We start from the raw sequence: 20,628 nt of genomic DNA on the forward strand, positions 1-20,628 counted from the left end.
TAACTAGTTTTATACTGAAAAGTTAGTGTTTTTTTTAACAAATGGAGCTAAAAGCTGCAGAATCTTAATTTGGGGGACATTGGTAAGGACTCAGGACCAGAAGAATCCATACAGGTACAGATAAAATACAGTCCCTTTACATTTAATTTTACATCTCAAAGGGGTCTTGAAGCTTATTTCATCCAACTTTTTACATGTAAAGAAATTTCAGTCCTCATGCACAAGAGATGTATTAATACATTCAGCCCACAGAGGAAATGGAGGAAGTAGCATTCACATATATCCACTACCTTGTGTAAAACGGATGGGGCTTCCCAGGTGGCGCTAGTGGAAAAGAATCCGCCTGCCAAAGCAGGAGACCTAAGAGACTCGGGTTAGATCCCTGGGTTGGGATGATCCCCTGGAGGAGGGCACTCCAGTATTCATGCCTGGAGAACCCCATAGACAGAGGAGCCTGGTGGGCTACACTCCATAGAGTTGCCAAGAGTTTAACACAACTGAAGTGACTGAGCGTGCATGTGTATAATGGATAGCTGGTGAGAAGTTGCAGCTAATATGATTCCTTGATTTTATTTCTCTGTAAAGTTAAACAGATAGAACTCGTTTTCAGGAAAGGAGCTGAGAAGCAGTGAGAGGGAAGGAGGTAAGAAACCTTCCCTGATACATCCCTTTGCCCCAGATAGCACCCAGGTGCCACCATCTCAATACACAGTGTTTGCCAAGTAGGTTTGTCAAATCTGGCCGTCTCCATAAGAAGTTCAGTTCCTCTGATGTTTGATCTGCTGAGAATGAGATCATTTTTTCACACATTAGAGCACTTCTCGGTTGAGGGTGGGCCCCCCAGATATGAGCTAGGTCTTCTCCACGTCCCCCAAAGGGTAGATGCCCTGAACCAGAAGAAGCCCACGGGGCCACTGGCACAACTGCCAGTCCCGGCGTGGCCGCGGTCCACTCATGTTCCCGTTCCTGCTGATGTGTGGTGCCTGGAGCCACAGGGGCCCAAGTGGGCTGCCCCAGGAGGAAGGGGCCGGGTCCTCAGGGCCCACCTGCCACAGAGACCCACAGAGAACTGGCACGGGAGGCAGCAACAGGTAGCTAAGCATTCACCTGGGTTCCCACGCCAGCTCCTCCATCTGCATGTTCCTCTTCTGTACAACGGGCACAGTAGAACTGACCTCACCAGGTTTTGTGAGAATTAAGTGATGCTATTCATGGGAAATACTTCACACAGTGCCTGGCAGGTAGCAAGGACTCAAGAAAAAGTGAGAGGAGAAGGAGGAGATGGGGTAAGCAGGTGAGGTTGCTTTCCAGAAATCTCACCAGTCATTAAACACAGTGGCAAGGCTATTATTACTTAGATTTTACCAAACGATTTAGAATAGCGTGAATTATTTAGTGTCTAAGAATATGTTCCTCTAATACTTTAGCTAGTTTCATGTTTAAATGTTTCTATTATATAATTCTTTGAATTATCTGGGAACCATAAAGGCCAGGTAATAATATGTACCACTAGATCTCAGCATTCATCATTCTTAAAGAGCAAAAAGATACCTCATGAGACAACATTTTTCTAATTTTGGAGGGAAAAAAAAATCCTAGGTTTCAAGGAAAAGTAATTTTCCACTTCATACCTTTAAAAACATTTAACTTAATTTAAATGTAATTAACATTTAAATGAGAAGTTTTACATCGCAGTTTTCACATGATTCTCAAGACACCCTCAGAGAGAGAAGTTGTGAGGACTATTCTCGAGATGCAGTCCACGGAGCCCAAGACCACTATGGAAAACTCAGAATTGCTTGGCCTGAGGATATGACTTTATCTCTTGGGGGCCTGACTTCTGGGAGATTTCAAATTCTTAACATTTTCAAACACTTTTATTCCCTTTACTGGCAACCTTCAAACACAGCTTTTGCAAATATGCTTCCCTTAATATTTTCCTTGATACTTCAGTGCATATTTCTACCTCTGTCAAATTTTAATATGTCTCCATTTGTCCTTATTTTTAAGGCCTCTTTTCCATATTGCATCTCTTTGGAGAAGCAAATCTTCCTTCAGTCAGAGTGGCCTAGTCCCTCAGCTCAGTCCCTGCTGGTCCTCAGTTGGCTCAATAGCGCCCTCCTCTGAAAAGTGTGGGGATAGCACCTACCTCGTGGGGCTGGATAAACGAAGGGCACCAAGTGAAGGGTAGGGTTAATCATCATTGATAATGTTCTGCTCATTAGTATTTAGAGTTTGGGGTTCCCAAGACAGGATCATAATTCCACCTGAGCTTTGTTCCCACTGGCCATTTTCATGAAATCTCCTTTCCCCACTTAGGATCTGGTAACTCTGCAGTTGCCTGGAATTCCTCCTGACTTAGAATTCTAGCTAAAGCCTCAGGGTCTCCCAATAGCCCCAAGCACCCTACAGAGGTTCTTAATAAACCCACCTCTGCTTCCCACCATTGCCAGACCGGACAGAGCCTGTTTCTCCGAGAGCTGATTCACACTAACAACCGTCCAGTCAATTCTTCTCAACTTCTATCAACATCTTCCAACCCTCAGCCTTCTCTGCACGTCTTCCGATTTCCCAGTCCCCTGTCCTTCCCTGTGGTTGTGTGTGGGCTGTGCCCTCAGCCGTGTCCGACTCTCTGCGACCCCATGGACTGTAGCCCACCAGGCTCCTCTGTCCATGGGATTCTCCAGGCAAGAATATGGAGTGGGTTGCCATTCCCTTCTCCAGGGGATCTTTCCCACTTAGGGATTGAACTTGGGTCTCCTGAGGCTCCTGCATTGGCAGCTGGATTCTTTACCACTCACACCACCTGGAAATCTCATCTTTCATCAGAATATTCCAATCTTTCCACCTGGCCGCCAGGAACAGGGATCACATAGGAAACTGCCAGAGGCAGTTAAAGGCACTTCTTCCTGTGCTCAGTACCTATCTGTCAGGTGTGTGCTTCATGCCAGGCACTCGGGTGCCAGGGCTGTTAGGTGACTAGATGTGGCTTCTCACCTCAAGGCCCCCCCCACCCCCTGCCCTGGGGAAAGAGAGGAAAGAAGCCCACAAACCATGGGGAGCATGATGCCCACCAAGGTGTGCGCAGGGTGCCCAGCTGGCTGACTCCAGCCTCACACTATTTTAGAGAGATTTCCAGGTTGATCGCCCCCCGCCACCCTGTGCTCCATGTTCCATTCCTCTTGCCCTGAGGCTGTCCCTCAATTCAGCACACTCCTCCCCAACAGCCTGGCTTCGGGAAGGGCTCCTCATTCGATTAAAAGAACCCTCTGGAGAGGCTGCAAGGGCAGAAACCACACCCTTCTGGCAGAATCCAGACCTCAGAGTAATAAGTCTAAAGCAGTTTTTTGTTTTTTTTTAAGAGCTCTCATCACACCCACAGGGCTTCCCCGGTGGCTTGGGGGTAAAGAATCTGCCTGGCAGTGCCAAGGACGAAGGAGATGCGAGTTCGATCCCTGGGTGGGGAAGATCCCCTGGAGAAGGGCATGGCAACTCACTCCACTATTCTTGCCTGGGAAATCCCATGGACAGAGAAGCCTGGTGGGCTACAGTCTGTGGGGCCACAAAGAGTCGGACACGATGGGTGACTACAGGGCATCACACATGCCCACCTCACCCCTAGGGCATAGGACACCAGTCAGTCTTCCCACAGGAAAAATGGGCAGTCTGCCCTCTAATAACGGTGGCTTGCAGGGTCTCAGCTGCTGTGGCTGCACGCCACCACTGCCAGCAGTATCCCGCTCCGGCCAGTCCCTGCCTCACGCAGTCCCTGGGAGTCACGCGTGTATCAGCTCGCCCAGGGTGAGCACCCGCCACCCTGTTTCTCACCTTCAACCCTCCAGGGAGGATGCTGTGTGCGGCCAACATCACAAGCAGACAGAAATCACTAAATTCCATGACCCTCTGTTGGAGGCTCCTTCTTGGGGTCTGGATGCTGAAGTGTCCTCACCAATGAGAGGAGGAACCCCTGGAAGCCAGGAGTGTTGGTTACGCTGTTGTGGGTCATCTCAGTGGTCCCAGCGCCTGATACACTGCTGGGCTCCCGGGACACTTCCCCCGGGCAGTGGGGGCTGGCGGGCAAGGGTTCTGGAGGCAGCTCGAGCCCGCCTGCCTGGCTGCCAGTAGCCCTGCCACCCTGGGCAACATGCTTGCTCATGGGGACGTCCTCGGGATAGCGTGAGGGTTTAGTCAGTCCTTGACAAATGTTTATTAAAGGCTCAGAGTAGAGTCAGCAGACAAAGACAAGTAAAAATAAACAAGGTGATTTTAGATAAGGTGGGTGAAGGCGGCACCGGCCGTTTTGGCATCATCGGTGTAGAGTTGACATTTGAACCCGAGGGGAATAAAGAGATTATTGGGTGAGACAGAGAATCTGCAAGAAGAGAAGAGGCACAGGCATAGCCTGGGATGAGGGAGGCTATGACACACCCTGACACCCTAGAAGTCAAGAGGAGGGAGGAGGGTACCAGAGTTCGGGGTTAGAGGAGACTGGCAGGTGGCCCTGGGCTCTGAGCATCCTTCTTCCACGGAGATGCACACCCAGCTCTCAGGCTCATGTGTGTGTGTGTGTGTAGTCACTCAGTCGTGTCTGACTCTTTGTGACCCCATGCACTGTAGCCCACCAGGCTCCTCTGTCCATGGAATTCTCCAGGCAAGAATACCGGAGTGGGTTGCCATTTCCTTCTCCAGGGGATCTTCCCGACCCAGGGATGGAACCCGAGCCTCCCGCATTGCGGGCAGACTCTTTACCGACTGAGCCACCAGGCTCATTTACCACCAGGTATTCAACAGTCACAAAGGAGAACATGAAAACTGTTAAATCAAAGTATTTCTCAGCAAGCCTACATTGTTAGCGGGATTTTGTCAGCCAAGAAAAGGGTTTTCAATAAGGCAAGTTTCCAAATGGAAACTGCTTCCACTCGGGGCTGCCGGAGAGCCAGGCGTTGACACTCACCCTGAGAGATCGCTCGTCTCCTCCGAAGCCCCCAGACCTCGTGCCCAGGGGTTTCGTGTGCATCATCTGTTGCTTTCATTCCCTAGCAGCTCGGCCTCCCTCAGAAAGCTTAGCTAACAGTGAGCTTTCTAAGCTAAGAATACAGCTACCCCCTGCCCCCATAGAAATGATCATGATGCCCCATTAAGACCTTGGTACTTGGAGTGGGGGGGGGGTCCATCGTGTTAATTCCACCTCCCCAGCTCTGATGTCTCCTCTGCTGGTGGGCGAGTCTCCCACCAGTCGGCAGGCTCATCCACCACGCACTTGGCATCTGGAGATCAGCATTCACAGCTGGAACCAGAGGTCCCGCCCTGACCTGGACTTCTGGTCCCCGGTCTCCACTTCTCGTTTTCATTTTCCATAGGCATGTGTTAAGCAGAAAAGAGGTTTCTCAAATGACAGCCTCAAAGTCTTTGGGAAAATTTGGTTGATCCCAATTTCTTTTCTCTTTGTGCACGTTCCGTGTAGACTTTTCCAGTGCACAGGCAGTGTAGATCACTGACTTGGGGAAATGAGGTTGTTTTTACACAAGGATTAATTTTGGGGGGCTTCCCTTGTGGCTCAGCTGGTAAAGAATCCGCCTGCAATGCGGGAGACCTGGGTTCGATCCCTAGGTTGGGAAGATCCTCTGGAGAAGGGAAAGGCTCCAGTATTCTGTCCTGGAGAATTCCATGGACCATATACTTCATGGGGTTGCAAAGAGTCGGACACAATTGAGCGACTTTCATTTTTCACTATAACTTTTCCAGCTGTGTGGGGCTGGTAACACATGTTGACATGTAACTAACATGGAGACACCATAGGAGTTGCTTTCCTTTCAGTGTCAGCATCTTATAGGCCACTGAGTTGTCACCAGGCTGGTGAGCTTTGAGATTTCTCTTGGGGTGACCAGCTGCCGCTTGCTGATGTCACTTGCAGACAACAATGACTCTTAGAGTCCCTCTGCCGCCGTGGTCTCCAGGCATCTTCATGACCTTTTCGAGAAATAAGCTGGCACTGCGTGCAGCTGTTGCAGTGGGAAAGTGTCTGCCTGCAGCGCAGGAGACCCAGGCTCAATCCCTGGGTTGGGAAGATCCCCTGGAGAAGGGAACGGCAACCCACTCCACCATTCTTGCCTGGGAAATCCTACGGACAGACAGCCCGTGGGGTTGCAAAGAGTTGCACAGAACCGAGTGACTACTACACACACAAGCTTGCACTGGACATAAAATATGAGATGAGTGATTTATGATAGGTGACCGGAAAGAATGGAAACACTGCCTCGCATGACTTTATAATGTTTATTTACATAGTCCCACCTCACAGCTTTCTCTGTATCTTTTCAAAGCACACATAGAGAGATGTGAAATTTGGGTAAAAGCTAAGCTTGGATAAGAGTCCAAGTGAACAGCTTAGCATTTTTCCTGTGGTAGGTGGCCTGCTCTGAGTGGGTGCATTAGACACCCTGGATAGGCCTTTTGAGTAGAAGAGCAGCTGAAAAGTAAAGCAGCATTTAGCCATTATTTATAAGAGGAAGGGCGAATCACAGATGCCTTACAGACCCTGGTGAAATCCCCAAGGTAGAGAAGACACAGGTTTGGGATAACGGGACAAAAATGCCCAAAGTCAGCACTCTGTCTTTTCCAAAGTGCTCGAGGCAGCCTGTGCATTGGAAAGATGGGATGAACCATGAGAAAGACCTGACCTCAATTCTAGTTTCACTGCCTCTGAGCTGTACGGCCCCTGCAGGCAGCTTCCCTCCTAAACCTCAGTTTATTCATCTGTAAAATAAGGTAGCAGCATCATTTTCCTCATAGGAATGTTTCAAGATCGAATGGATGGGTGTATATGACATCTCTTCACAAGCTGTAAAGCACCACATGCTGGTTTTTTAAAAAATACTTTCCCAGAGAGTATTTAGCCTCACAGGACTCTATATAGTATCCTTGTTTGACAGGTAAGGAAGCTGAGAGTTGTGTACTACAAGATCAGGTGTATTACATTATTACATTACATTGAAGATCAGAGATCACTTTAAAAGATGATATAAATTCTTTTATGACTACTGAAATGACAGAGACATTTCTTGGAAAACAGCAGTGACTGGAATGGGAGAACCGGGACGGTCCCTCTGTCCTGTCCTAGGCTCCTAGTGACCTCTCTCTCGGCCACTTGGCATGAGAGATGGTCGCTCAGTGCCACACACCCGTGAAAGGCTGAGCCCCAGCCCCGCCCAGCCCAGCAGTTACCATCAGAAGTGTTGGTACCATCTTAAGGGAAGATTATTCTGTGAACCAAAAGTCTTTCTTGTACAAAAGAGGGAAATCTTGGAGTTTCTATTGTAATAAAAATAGAATGCACATCCTTTGTTTTTTCAAAACAGCTAAGTTCTGTTGAAAGAATTATTGCGTTCTTGATATGTCTTCATGTTGGGCATTCCTCTGAGCGGTGAATTTGGAAATACAAACAGAGAAGGTCTTGTTATGTTATCAGAGAATGGGAGGGGGAGCTCCCTCAAGTAAAAAGGCATTTTATTAATTGATTTTCTTTTTTTTTTTTTTCTGCCTCTCATTTCAGAACGATTTGATCACCACTGTCCCTGGGTAGGCAACTGTGTGGGAAAAAGAAACTACAGATTTTTTTATATGTTTATTTTATCTCTGTCTTTTCTGACAGTCTTTATATTTGCATTCGTTATCACCCACGTCATCCTTCGTAAGTATGCTGGCGAAATCAGATTACGTATGTAGCCATTTGCCTGACTTTACTTTTCTGATTTAATTTTGATTTACTATTTTGGTCATTCCGGGCTCTCTCTTCTCTTTCTCCTTCTCCCTGCCCCCTCCTCACTTCCAGCTGCCCCCCCTTTCTGTTTCTCACCTCCCTCCCTGGCCCTCCCACCCCTGTCTTCCTACAGCAGCTGCCGGGGGCGCCCCTGGATCAGACTCTTTCACTTACAAGACTTTCTCCTGGACATGTGGTCCCTATTCCGACCTTGTGACTTCACTTTCTCTTCTGCTAAGGGATCCTCAGGAGGAACCATCCCGACATTTTCACAAAGAATAATGTGTTGTCATGATACCCATTGAACAACAGAGCTTTTTAAAAAATGTGAATCTACTTAAGCAGGAATTGTCACCCTCCCCCCCCAAAAAAAAAAATTTGAAAAAAAAAATTGGGGATAAAGACTGAGCTTTCTTACACACAAATCTATAAATGTGAGATACACATTTGATAAGATGTTTAATTATCTGTCAGAACATCGGCAAGCTATGAAGGAAGCAACTTTACTAAAAATGAAATTGGGATATAAGTGATTTTAATATATATTTGCCTAAACAAATGGCATTTTTCACTCCCCTTTCAAAGGTCATAACTTTGAACTTCTTCCATCTCTCGGCCCCTCACTTTCCTATAATAGGGATGTGATGAGAAGGAAGCCACTTGGCTTTGACCTGTAAAGGTGAGCCTTTAAACTTCCATTACAGCTCTATTAGCAACATTAAAGACCAACATCGCCTCTGTCCATATTCCTGAAGTACAACCATCCATTAGCAAGTCCAGAACCTCTCTCTGGAATGTTTCTGGAAGTATCTAGACACACGCCTCACTTTCTTTCCTGAAGCAGCAATTAGACTGCAGCGTGCTAAGACAAAACTTAGACACGCACATTTTCTACTTGCTGTCTTGGTGAGGTTTGAATGGGGGTTGGGGGGAGCGGGTGGTATGGGAAGTTTCATATTAGTTCTTTTTACTTTGGACCTTCATGGACTATTCCAAAATTTTCACAGGCATTTTGAATCCTAGTTTCCATTCATTCTTTCCCAATCTTTTCATCTAAATGTAACACAAATTTGTAATATATGCATGAGAGCCATAACTTGCTGGGACAGCAGGAAGAGGATTAACATGGGTCAGAGACCCCTTTACCCTTCCACACCAGCTGGGAAGGATGGCTGGAGGACTCTCCTGGGGCACCTGTTCTATTTTCAGAGTCTCAAAGTGGCAACAATGTAACTAGGGTCCTCAGTTCAGTTCAGTCTCTCAGTAGTTTCTGACTCTTTGCAACCCCGTGGACTGTAGCACCCCAGGCCTCCCTGTCCATCACCAACTCCTGGAGTTTACTCAAACTCATGTCCATCGAGTCGGTGATGCCATCCAACCATCTCATCTTCTGTTGTCCCCTTCTCCTCCCACCTTCAATCTTTCCCAGCATCAGGGTCTTTTCAAATGAGTCAGTTCTTTGACTCATCAGGTGGCCAAAGTATTGGAGTTTCAGCTTCAGCATCAGTCCTTCCAAAGAATATGTATGTATTAATAGAGAGAAGAAGCAGTTGTTTACACAACTAGAGAAGAAAGAAGTACTGATATTCCAGCATATTTATGACACTGAAAAATAGTCTTTAAACATTACCTCTTATATCATCTTTAGCAACTTCAAAATATCTACACATATATATAATCACACAGTATTTATGGCCTTGCCCCTACATTCTGGGTATCAGGCAGTTTTTATCTCACACATTAACTCTGGCAACCCACATGCACTCTCACATACACTGTGAAACCAGTCACTTGCCATCACAGTGGCATTTTCATCTCCACTACGGTCCGTGGAGTCACAAAAGAGTCAGACACGACTAAACAACAACAAATTTTTGCTCATTCTGGTTTCAGCATAATTGAGTTTGCTGTAGCTTATTCTTATATATTGTTAACCCAATCTTCCAACAATAACAACAAAAAGCCTGCAAGTTACTGCAGTATTTTGGACAAAAGCAAATAGGTTTTCCTCTCCCCGGTTCTGCACCTCCCACCACAACCCCCACTAAACAACCCCACCCCGACCCCTCATTTGCGCTCAAGGAGGGCAGAGGCTTTACATGGCTCCATGATCCGCCCTACGATTCAGGAAGCCTTGGCAAAGGCAGAGAGCTGTTTGAGGGCAGCTGGGGACCGTGCCTTGAGTCCTCCCTGCCAGGAAGTGGGCTCTGAGAGGGGACACCGGATAGCCAGGGGCGGCCGGGGAGGAAGCCTGCTGTCCAGAGATCACCGTGAAGGTGACGTCTGGATTTCCTCTTAGAGGAAGCAGAGCTTGAGAAAGCGATATGGTCTGGGTTCACCAGGGAAAGAGAAAGCATCTCTCCTCATCCCTCCGTGTGCCTCAAGATTGCATTTGCTCTAAGATCCGCAGCACGTCCACCCGCCCGGCCTAACAGGGAGGGACGGGAACACCTCAAGCTTTCCTCACCAGTTCTTCAATCAGCTGTCATCCTTAGAGCACACGGCACATGCTCGGGCCTCCAAGGTGGCCAGTGGGCACAGAGGGAGTGGGAACTTGGGGAAGAGCTGGAGTCATCACACCGTTAGCCTCCCCCCGAGCCAGCCTGGCTTATGGTTCCACCGAGGGTCTGGGACAGACAACGCCATGGAGATGCGCTAGAACCGGCCCTGTGGTGTCTGTCCTGTTCGCTCATTTCACTGCCATGCCAGGGCCAGTTTATGACCCCAGAACACGGGGATCCAGCCTTGCCAACCGAAGGTGGGGCCACCAAGAGCTCCTTCGTATGGGCTTTTCTTTCCCAAAAGCCTCTAACGCGAATACACAAGATAAAAACTGCTTTTTGTCAGATGCATCGTTACTCTAGCCCCTGAAGAAATGCTTTCTTGCACAGACAGCCTGTATTCACATGTCTCAAACCCCAAAGCAGTCAGCAATATAGACTTTGGGTTTATGAGTTTGTTAACTCTGGGTGCAGAGAAAGGCGTCTTTGATACATAGTCTAGTTTACAGGACGCCCAGGGTCAAACATTAACCAACTTTGGGGAAACAATCTTTCATAAAAGAAGAGAAAAAGTAGCATACAGTATTCTATTTTCCTATTAAAATGAGGAAAACAAAGGAGTAATCAGAACTGTAACTTATGGGAAAATATGCAGACATCCATCTGCTTTTACTGAACAAATATCCTCCAGTTGTTGGGTCTACTTATGAATCTGCCATTTTCTTGTTGAATAACTTTGGTGAAATCTCACTCTCCGATCAGTATCGGAGTTCTACCAAATGTAATTTTATTGATCTTGAGACACCGATTATTTTTGTGTGGATGAGAGAGCTTTCAGCATGAAGGCTGTTTCTTGGAAGTGACGTCTGATTGCGAAATTCTGTTTCATTCCCCCAGGTTCACAGCAGGCGGGATTCCTCAACGCTCTTAAGGACAGTCCTGCAAGATATCCTTTCTGGGCTGTAGTTTTTCACAACATTAACGTGTTAAGTACTGGACTGGCCTTCTCTTCAGTTACTTCATCTTGTGCCTTGGCTTTCCTTCTCATAAATCATATTCCTTCTCCTTCTGTGAAGTATCCAAAGAGCTCCTTGATATTCACCTGCATGAGTAACAGCCTTTGAGCTGCTTAAACCTCAAAGTGACTCATTTAGCCTCGTTGAAACTGAAGTGCTCTTTTGCTGGAAAACTAAGGGTGAATTCTTGCCCACCTCCAGAACCCACACTGATTTGCATTGAGTCAGGTTGGTTTACGGAGAAGCCAGGCTGAGTTCCAGCTGACTTCATTTTGATCAGCAGCTGGTCCCTACAGAATATTCATGGGTGCCCCTTCTCATTGCAGTCACCACATGGGGATCCTCTGACCCTCTGTGTGGGTTCTGTCTGGGGGTTCAGTTTGATGTGTGGGTAGTATGGATAACCCTGCAATTATTTCTCAAAACAGAACATCTGTTCATAGCCCTGAGTAGAGATGGTCAGTGTCAAGTCATTTGGATTCATCCCATCCTCCCAAACAGTGTACATAGGCACGTAGCATGGTATTTTGAACTTTGTGAAAGAAAAATGTTCACCCATGAAGTGCTTGAATGGTCTCCCACACCCTCCCCTGCCCTCCTGGGTTTGACACTAATTGGTGTAGAGTCAGCCAACTGTACGCACTGACCTGGCTCCATCTGGGACCCAGCTGTCTTTCTTTTTCATATAACCAGTTAGACTGGATTTGGGCCTCCCTAGTGGCTCAGATGGTAAAGGATCTACCTGCAATATGGGAGACCTGGGTACAGTCCCTGGGTTGGTAAGGTCCTCTGGAGAAGAGAATGGCAACTCACTCCAGTACTCTTGCTGGGATAATCTCATGGACAGAGGAGCCTGGCGGGCTACAGTCATGGGGTCACAAAGAGTCAGATGCAACTGAGCAGCTGCCTCTGGGGGTAATCTTCATCTTGTGGCAGAGAATTCTTAAAGAATGAAGAACTCTCCTAAAATGTACATGTCATGACCATCATTTAGCCATTAGGGTGAACCAGCTTGTGTGCCTAGAAGCTGATGTGCGTGTGCGTGTGTGTGTGGTAATATTAGTAGTCGTGGTGGCGGTGATGGTGGTATTTAATTAGATCTATATGTCCTCTGTGTGTGTGTGTGTGTGTGTGTGTGTGTGTGTGTATACTTAGGTGGCATAAAGTGTCTCCTTTCTGGCACCTCTGTGTTTATGGGCAGCACAGAATGTTGGCAGTGAGTGCAGATTCTATAGTCAGTTGCTAGTCTCTTAGAAAGGGGACAGGGACATATGTAGATGTATGAAGGCTCTTGGCGAGTACATCTCACAGGTTTGTCCTATCTTCTGTTAATGATCTCAGAAGCTAGAGTTAGCTAGAAGTTGGCAAGAAGTCAAGGTTGTGCTGGGAATGAAATTCTTGACCTCTGTGGCTGCTAAAAGCAGGTCCTTTGGGAAATGCCATTTATGTTTCTCTCCCCAGCCCTGCCAGGGGTGAGCACCCTCCTCCATCATCACCTCTCTGTGTCCTTTGGTTTTAGAGACACGTTGCTTTGGCATATCTCATAGCCGAGCCTTGCCTTTTCTTTCCTGAAGAAGAGGCTCGTCTTGGTCTTCCAGGAAATCAGTTCCGTTATGAAAACATGCTGGTCTTGTTAAGTTTAATAAATGCAACTCAGAACCGGCCTTGAGGTCTTAGGCTGCCAGCTGGAATGCTTCCTGAAGCCTCAGGAGTGTGGCAGCCTCGGCCACCTCCCCTCCCCTGTCCCCGGGTACCTGCATCGCTCCTGAGACCATGGGCCTGTGCTGGATGCCCAGGAAACATTTCAAACCATGGCAGCGGTCAGTGAAGGGACTCCTCTCCGTGGGGTTTCCCTGGTGACTCAGATGGTAAAGAATCTGCCTGCAATGCAGGAGACCTGGGTTTGATCCCTGGGTCAGGAAGATCCCCTGGAGAAAGAAATGGCTACACACTCTAGTATTCTTGCCTGGAAAATCCCATGGACAAGAGGAGCCTGGCAGGCTACAGTCCACATGGGGTTGCAAAGAGTCGGACACGACTGAGCGACTAACACTTTCCCTTTCTCAGCAGGGAGGGTGGAGAAGGGCTGACCTGAGCCTGGGGCATTTCAGCTGTTCGTTCTCCTTTGGGTCCCGCAATTCCCGCTAGAGCAGAGAGGAGCTGGGTAATTGGTTTGTTGTTGCTGGGTCTTCCTGGTATCTGCTCCAGACCTCCCCAGTCAAATCATAATCCCAGCAAAGGAGTCACAAAGAAGGACAGGCAGCGAGTCCTAGTCTGGAGTGAGAGCCTTTTAATTTCCGCTTTGCCACAATTAATGATAAGGTCTGGGGTCCTTTCTTTTAACTCTTTTGTATCTCAATTGTTTGACCTATAATCATGAACCGCTCTGAACTTGACAATGCTAAGCTGACAAATTCAATGGCATGGAATATAAGTGAGAATGCTGAACACCAGAGCAGTGCTTCCGTGCAAGGCAGGAGTGACTTCAGAGAGGCTTCTTTTTGTGGCAATATCTGCAATGGGCAGGCTGTGCCGGAACGTCCTCCTAGAGCACACACGTCTGCTTGTTCTCATGGTTGGCTCTGCCCGTCATCTGTGTCATCAAAAGCGCTGTGTTCCCCAGCCAGGGGGGCAGACAAATGGTGCTGAGAGAAGCAGTGGCAGTCTTATTTGAGTGGCATGCTGTTCACATGGAAAGGGGAGGAAGGAAAGAAATGCTGTTATTTGGTTTAGAGCCAATTTTAGCTGATTTTCCTTTGAAATATCATTCTCAGGTAGAGGTGAAGAGTGTCTCCTGTGGCCCAGTTCTTGAAAACTCATGAAAGTCTCAACCACTGACTTTCCAAACAGCATTGCCTTATCCAGGGCTGACCCTCTCCAGCAACAACCAGGCTTTTTCCCCTTTTGTGGGTGCTCTCCAGGCGTGTCCTCCACACTCGGAAGCTTGGCAGCCGCAACTATGATAGCACAAGTGCTCTGAGTGCATGACCTGCCCCTTCCGGCCTCCAGACAGAGCTCCAAGGCTCCAGCATGTGCCGGCTGTATCAGCTCCCAGCTGCTGTGTAACAAATAGCCACAAATGTAGAGACTTAAAGCAACGGACATTTACTGTCACCCAGTTCTGCAGACCAGAAGTCCAGTAGGCTTGGCTGATTGCTACCCTGGATCCAAGGCTGAAACCACGGTGAGGCCAGCCTGGATGCTGATCTGAGGTCTCAGGGGAGAATCCTCTTCTGGCTCATTCAGGTACCTGACTAAAACCATGGGGTGTAGGACTGAGGCTCCTTTCCTGGCTCCGTTCCCTGACTCCAGACTCCCTCTGTCTTCAAGGCCAGTAACGGGGGAGATCACATCCTGCGTCTCTCCTGCCTCGTCTGCTTGCGTCTCTGACCTCAGCCAGAAAGACTCTCTGCTTTTAAGGAGAGGATGCACCCAGATCACTCAGGAAAATCTCCCTGTCTTTAGGTTCATGACCTTCAGTCTACAAACTCCCCTTTGCCATGTGCACAAAGTATTCACAGATACCAGGGATTAGGGCATCTTTGGGGAGGCCATTGTCCTGTCTACTCCACAAGCCCTCAGGTAAGGGGTACCCCAGGAATCAGGCACTCATGTGCAGGTGGACTCGAGAGGATTTTGCTCTGAACCCATTTGGGAAGCTCACTAGAAATCACCAGGTCACTTTTGGTTTTTTTTTTAATATTATTTAGCTGCTCCAAGTCTTAGTTGCAGCGTGTGGAATCTTTAGATGTGGCATGCAAATTCTTAGCTGTGGCAGGTGGGATCTTGGTTCCCCAACCAGGGATTGAACCCAAGCACCCTGCATTGGTCCAGAGTCCTAGCCATTGGACCACCAGGGAAGTCCCCACCAGGTCACTTCTGTGTCTTCCTTCCCTTCCCTTTCTGTCCTTCTGTTAATCTAGGAGAGAGGGGATAGGAATCAAAAATGGATGGGCTTTTAAAAAGGTATATATATATATATTATACATAAATATACATACATATATACATGTGTATATCTATACTCACATATATGCACATATATGTATATGTGAGGGAAGCCAGGTGGCGCTAGTGGTAAAGAACCCATCTGCCAATTCAGGAGATATAAGAGATGTGGGTTCCATCCCTGGGTCGGGAAGGTCCCCTGGAAGAGGGCATGGCAATCCATTCTAGTATTCTTGCCTGGAGAATCCTATGGACAAAGGATCCTGGTGAGCTATGGTCCATGGGGTCACAAAGAGTCAGACACGACTGAAATGACTTAACACACATGTACACACGTGTGTATATATGTGCATGTATGTATATGTGTGTGTATACAACACACACATAGAAAAATACACAAACACACATATGTATTATCTCCACCCTGAGTTCAGGTTGAAAATATTAGCAGAATACCCCAGGAGGTCCTTGTTGAATCAGCCAACCCCTCACAGTGTACAGGGACTGTTATTATCTAACTTGACTCCTGCTGACTCGGTCCCCACTTGGTTTTGTGGGACCTCCTGATCCACTGTCACTCTGGGCTCCTGCCTGGAGAAAGATGACCTAAAGCAGAAGCCTGAATATCCCAGGGAGCTGCCCAGTCAAGCTACAGACCCTCTGATCAAACTACTCCATTTCTCTTTCTGGGAAAAGCAGAACCAAGAGCAAGGCTGAGGAAGAATGTGAAGCAAAGCTGCCCAGTAGGGAGGGAGGAGCAGGGAGGGGACGTGAGAGGCCTGGGCAACACCCCCAACCCAGATCTTCTTTATTTTTTTCAGAGGTAGTGGAGCATTTGGGGAATGTCAGACGTATCCATACACGAAAGTGAGGTGTTTTTTTTCTACAAAGCACAGACACTTTTTAGGTGTGCCTGTCACACTCCTCCCCAACCAATGCTCTGTCCTGACCAGGTACTTGCTGTTTGAAATACGTGTTTTGGAGGAGAGTTCCTCTAATTGAGTGAGTCTCTTAAGAAGTGCTGAGTTCTGATGTTTTATCATAGATTCATATTCCAGAAGAAAAAGTATGCTTTGGGTCCTACTGGGTTATGATGTATTGGGGGGGGGGAACATTAACTTCTGGTTATAAGGGATAACTGTCTTCCCTGGTGGCTCAGCAGTAAAGAATTCACCTGCCAATGCAGGAGATGTGGATCAATCCCTGGGTTGGGAAGATCCCCTGGAGGAGGGCATGGCAACCCACTCTAGTATTCTTGCTGGAGAATCCCATGTACAGAGGAGCCTGGCAGGCTATAGTCCATGGGGTCACAAAGAGTCAGACACTACTTAGCAACTAAACAACATGTGTAATAAGTAAGGCTGGAGCCCCTCAGGTTGCTTGTTCAGTATTTCTGGCTCCAGACACCCGTGTGACTTTGGAAGCGGCCTCGAGATGGCTGGGTGGAAGCTTCTAAGGGCAGCTTTTAGTGCAGAGAAAGGTGTGTGAACCACCGGGGCTGCTCAGGAATGACATGGCCTGGGGAGGACAGGTCACAGGGACAGAGGTCCTCAAAAAGAGGATGCATCCTGCTGATCAGGGTGCTTGGAGATTCCAGCATAGGTAGAGCTCCTTCCCTCTGCTGAGGCGCTAGGAGTTTGGGAGTCTCTTTTGAGGTAGTTGATTTATGATGGGTGAGACTGATATGTGAAGTTTCCCACTCACAAAAGCTGTCTTCTGATGACAGCAGCTCTGCCCACGGCGCGTCCTCACCAGACCTGGAGTCTGTGTGCGAACAAGAATCTGCAAAGCACCAAGTTCTAAAAAAAAAGAGGAGGTTTTCCGGCTAAATTGCCCGAACCCAGGAGTGTCCAGAGCAGCCTTTGCAAGTGACCCCTGCAGAGTGATCTCAGGCGAGAAAATATATTTAAAACATTTCAGTAGCCTCCGGTCTGATCTCCTGACCATGATACACACCAAGCAAAGGTTTCTCACCGTGGGTGTCATCTGCAAAATATCCAACTCAAAACAGTGTCATTGATGAAGCGAGAGAGATTAGAAACCAAAACAGCGACGTAGCCAGGGCTTGAAAAATACTGCTGTGAATGATGGGAACATGGATAAACTAACAGCTCGTCGTCGGGCCCACGTGGAACCAGCAGGCCTTTGGGAGAAGAGCATCAGCCAGCTTGTTTATGAAGTGAGCCAGGTGTCTGGGGGGTGGTTTCCAGTGTGGCTTAAAGCCCGAGAGGAGACGGGCAGGAGATGCAAGTGAGAAACAGGGGCAAGGAGAGAGGGAACATCATCAGTGGCTGTGGCGAGAATGCCTGGCTCTGACTCGATGGCCGGAACTGCACAGGCCCTTCCCTGGCTGCACCTCGCCCTGCCGGCGGGGAGGGAAGGGCCACCAGGGAGCAGGGATGTCCAGCCTGGAGCATCCCCCGTCCTCCTCTTCCTCCTCCCTCTCCACCTCCCGTTCCTTGTCCTGGCTCCCTGCGACCATTTTCTCCCTTTGGTCTCTGCATCAGAGAAGCACAGGCGGCTGCCCGGACTTTCAGCGCCCCCTTCCGCACCTCCCCTGGTGGGGAGAGGAAAGGAGAATCTCCTCCGGGGCAGCGGTCTTCCGTCCACCCAGCCAGGTGGGTCCAGCAAAGGAGGCCCACTCTGTATCTGCTTCCTTCACAGTCATTGTACTGAACACCCACCACGTGCAACACCTGCCAGGGTTATAAAGTCTAGAACAACCCGACAGCCCTGAGCTTCGAAGCACATCGACCAGAGGCCAGAGCAGCCATGGGCGGCAGGGTGACTCATTCTTCTCAACGAACATCTGCGGATGCCAAGATCTGAGCTCTGACTCTGGTTTCTGAAAAGCAGAAAAAGTCTTCAGTGACATAAAAATGCCACAGTGTGCCCAGAGGAGGGGGCGGTTCCAGAAGGGAAGTCAAGAGGCTTCGGCAGGTGGCGTGTGCACAGGGCTGGGGAAGGTGCAGTTCTAACCGGGATGCAGACGAGAGAGGTGTGGCTGGGGTGTGGGGTGAGTAGGGAAGGCAGGAGACTGTCCGCAGGGCTGGAGCCGGGCTTGGGTTCACTCCTTCACTTGGCACGGTTAGCAAAGTGGTCACTGGGAGCCGTAATAGTGTCAGCACCCAGATGCTCACACACACACACACACACACACACACACACACACACACGGTGGGCTGGGGGAGGGCACCGTGATGGCACACACACACACACACACACACACATGGTGGGCTGGGGGAGGGCACTGTGATGGCTGAGCCCTGACTGGGGGCCCAGGTTGTACTCTTTTCACAGCACTGTCTGACAGGCACCCATGGCCTGATGGGCATCATTCTGTTTTAGTGGAATTTGGTAGAAGGCTTGGAGTTGGCCCAGGGGCTGTCAGAAAGGGGGCCCCTGGAAAATTCATGAGGGCAGGACAGTTCAGTTCAGTTCAGTCGCTGTCGTGTCCGACTCTTTGTGACCCCGTGGACTGCAGCATGCCAGGCCTCCCTGTGCTTCACCAACTCCCAGAGCTTACTCAAACTCACGTCCATTGAGTCAGTGATGCCATTGAACCATCTCACCCTCTGTCGTCCCCTTCTCCTGCCTTCAATCTTTCCCATCTTCAGGATCTTTTCCAGTGAGTCAGTTCTTCGCATCAGGTGGCCAAACTATTGGGGCTTCAGCATCAGTCCTTCCAGTGAACAGTCAGGACGGATTTCCTTTAGGATTGACTGGTTGGATCTCCTTGCAGTCCAAGGGACTCTCAAGACTCTTCTCCAACACCACAGTTCAAAAGCATCAATTCTTCGGTGCTCAGCTTTCTTCATGGTCCAACTCTCACATCCATACATGACTACTGGAAAAACCATAGCTTTGACTAGACGGACCTTTGAAGGGAGGACAGGTCTTCATTCACCCAGCTCTCAGGGCCCACCCGTCCTAGGGTCTGATGATGCTCAGGGGGCCCAGGAAAAGATAGGACAGGTGCCTGAGGTCTCCCAGCAGGGTCTCACGGGGAGGTTAATGACCCCCATTTAAGCTCAGCAGCATTTTCAGAACTAGAGCCCAGCCCCCTCCACCCAGGAAACTGAAACTCTCCCCTGCTGCCCTGACCAGGCGGATGGAGGGAGTTCTGTGAAGAAGCACCGATTATGTCTCAGAAGATCGCAGAGGGGGCATGAAGTTTTGGGTTTTTAAAATCACCCAACTGATACAGGAACATATTCTCACAGGATGAATTTTAGTCGTCAGGATAAAAAGGAAGTTTTGCCCTTGACCTCTCATCATTCTGTAGGGCCCTTGTGGGGTTTTGTGGGTCTTTCCAGGCTATCTTAGAGTTCAAATACATATACTGTATGTGTGCATTCATACACAGCAGATGAGGGGAACTGCTTTATCTAAAGGGAATCACACATACTCTTTGAATTGTTCTACAATTTGATTTTCAAATATTTCCTGAAGGCATGTCAACAGATAGATGTCATTCTTCTTTCAACTGTTTAATAGAATTCCAGAGTATAGATGAACCATAGTGTATTCTTCTGTGAATGGCTATTTAGACTTATTTCTTTTTACTACTCAGAAAACGAGGTAGTGGGTTTTCTTGTATGTATCTCTTTGTGCACAAGTGTTAGTATTTCTCTAGAATTGACAACTAGATGTAGAGTCACTGAGTTAAAATCTAAGCGTAGTTTAAATACTGATTAGGGTGGTAGGTTTGTCGCTCAATCGTGGCCAACTCTTTATGACCCCATAGACTGTAGCCCGCAAGGCTCCTCTGTCCACAGGATTTTCCAGGCAAGAATACTGGAGTGGGTTGCTATTTCCTTCTCCAGGGGATCTTCCCGACCCAGGGATTGCACCCGGGTCTCCTGCATTGGCAGGCAGATTCTTACCGACTCAGCTACCAGGGAATACTGCCCCCTAAAGAGACTGTACCAACTCATGCTCCCTTCCTCCCTACCTTCACCCATGTTGGTGACAATCTCTTGTCAGGACTGTGATTTTTGCCAATTTTATGGGGAGGGAAAAAATCATTGTTTTAATTTCCATGTTCTGGATAATAATCAGCTTGCAGATATTTTCATGATTGTTGACCCTTTTTCTCACCTCAGTGCCAGTTCAAACTCTTTGAACGTTTTTCGATTGGGTTGTTTGTTCTTTTCCTATTAACATGTTCCTCATATATTCTCAGTAATAATTTTATAACTAGCTTTTTCCAATATTTTTTTCTCAACCTGTCACTTACCTTTTAACTTTTTAAACAAAAAGTATAATTTATTAACAAGTTCTATCTATAAATCTCATCCTACATGGCTCCTGGGCTTTCCTGATGACTCAGTGGCAAAGAACCCACCTGCCAATGCAGGGACTTGAGCTCGATCCCTGGGCTGGGAAGATCCCCTGGAGGAGG

The 20,628-nt window shown here is 48.2% G+C and overlaps 1 protein-coding gene across 4 annotated transcripts in view; it reads left to right on the plus strand.

The window, feature by feature from the left end:
• Positions 1-20,628, plus strand: part of ZDHHC14 (zDHHC palmitoyltransferase 14) — a 282,728-nt gene that overhangs the window by 232,202 nt on the left and 29,898 nt on the right. For 3 of the 4 annotated variants that reach the window (XR_014065315.1, XM_081529746.1, XM_081529748.1), the window contains exons 4-5: positions 7,553-7,690; positions 11,158-11,206. Coding sequence is in view for 3 of the 4 variants with exons in the window: in XM_081529746.1 (XP_081385872.1) it covers positions 7,553-7,690; positions 11,158-11,206 (187 nt within the window). In the remaining variant the exon portion in view is untranslated. The remainder of the gene's footprint in view (positions 1-7,552; positions 7,691-11,157; positions 11,207-20,628) is intronic. The other variant, XM_081529747.1, reaches the window with a different exon arrangement.

Source organism: Giraffa tippelskirchi, chromosome 9 (assembly GCF_054371585.1).
Source record: "Giraffa tippelskirchi isolate mGirTip1 chromosome 9, T2T-mGirTip1v1.2.pri, whole genome shotgun sequence".
NCBI lineage: Eukaryota > Metazoa > Chordata > Mammalia > Artiodactyla > Giraffidae > Giraffa > Giraffa tippelskirchi.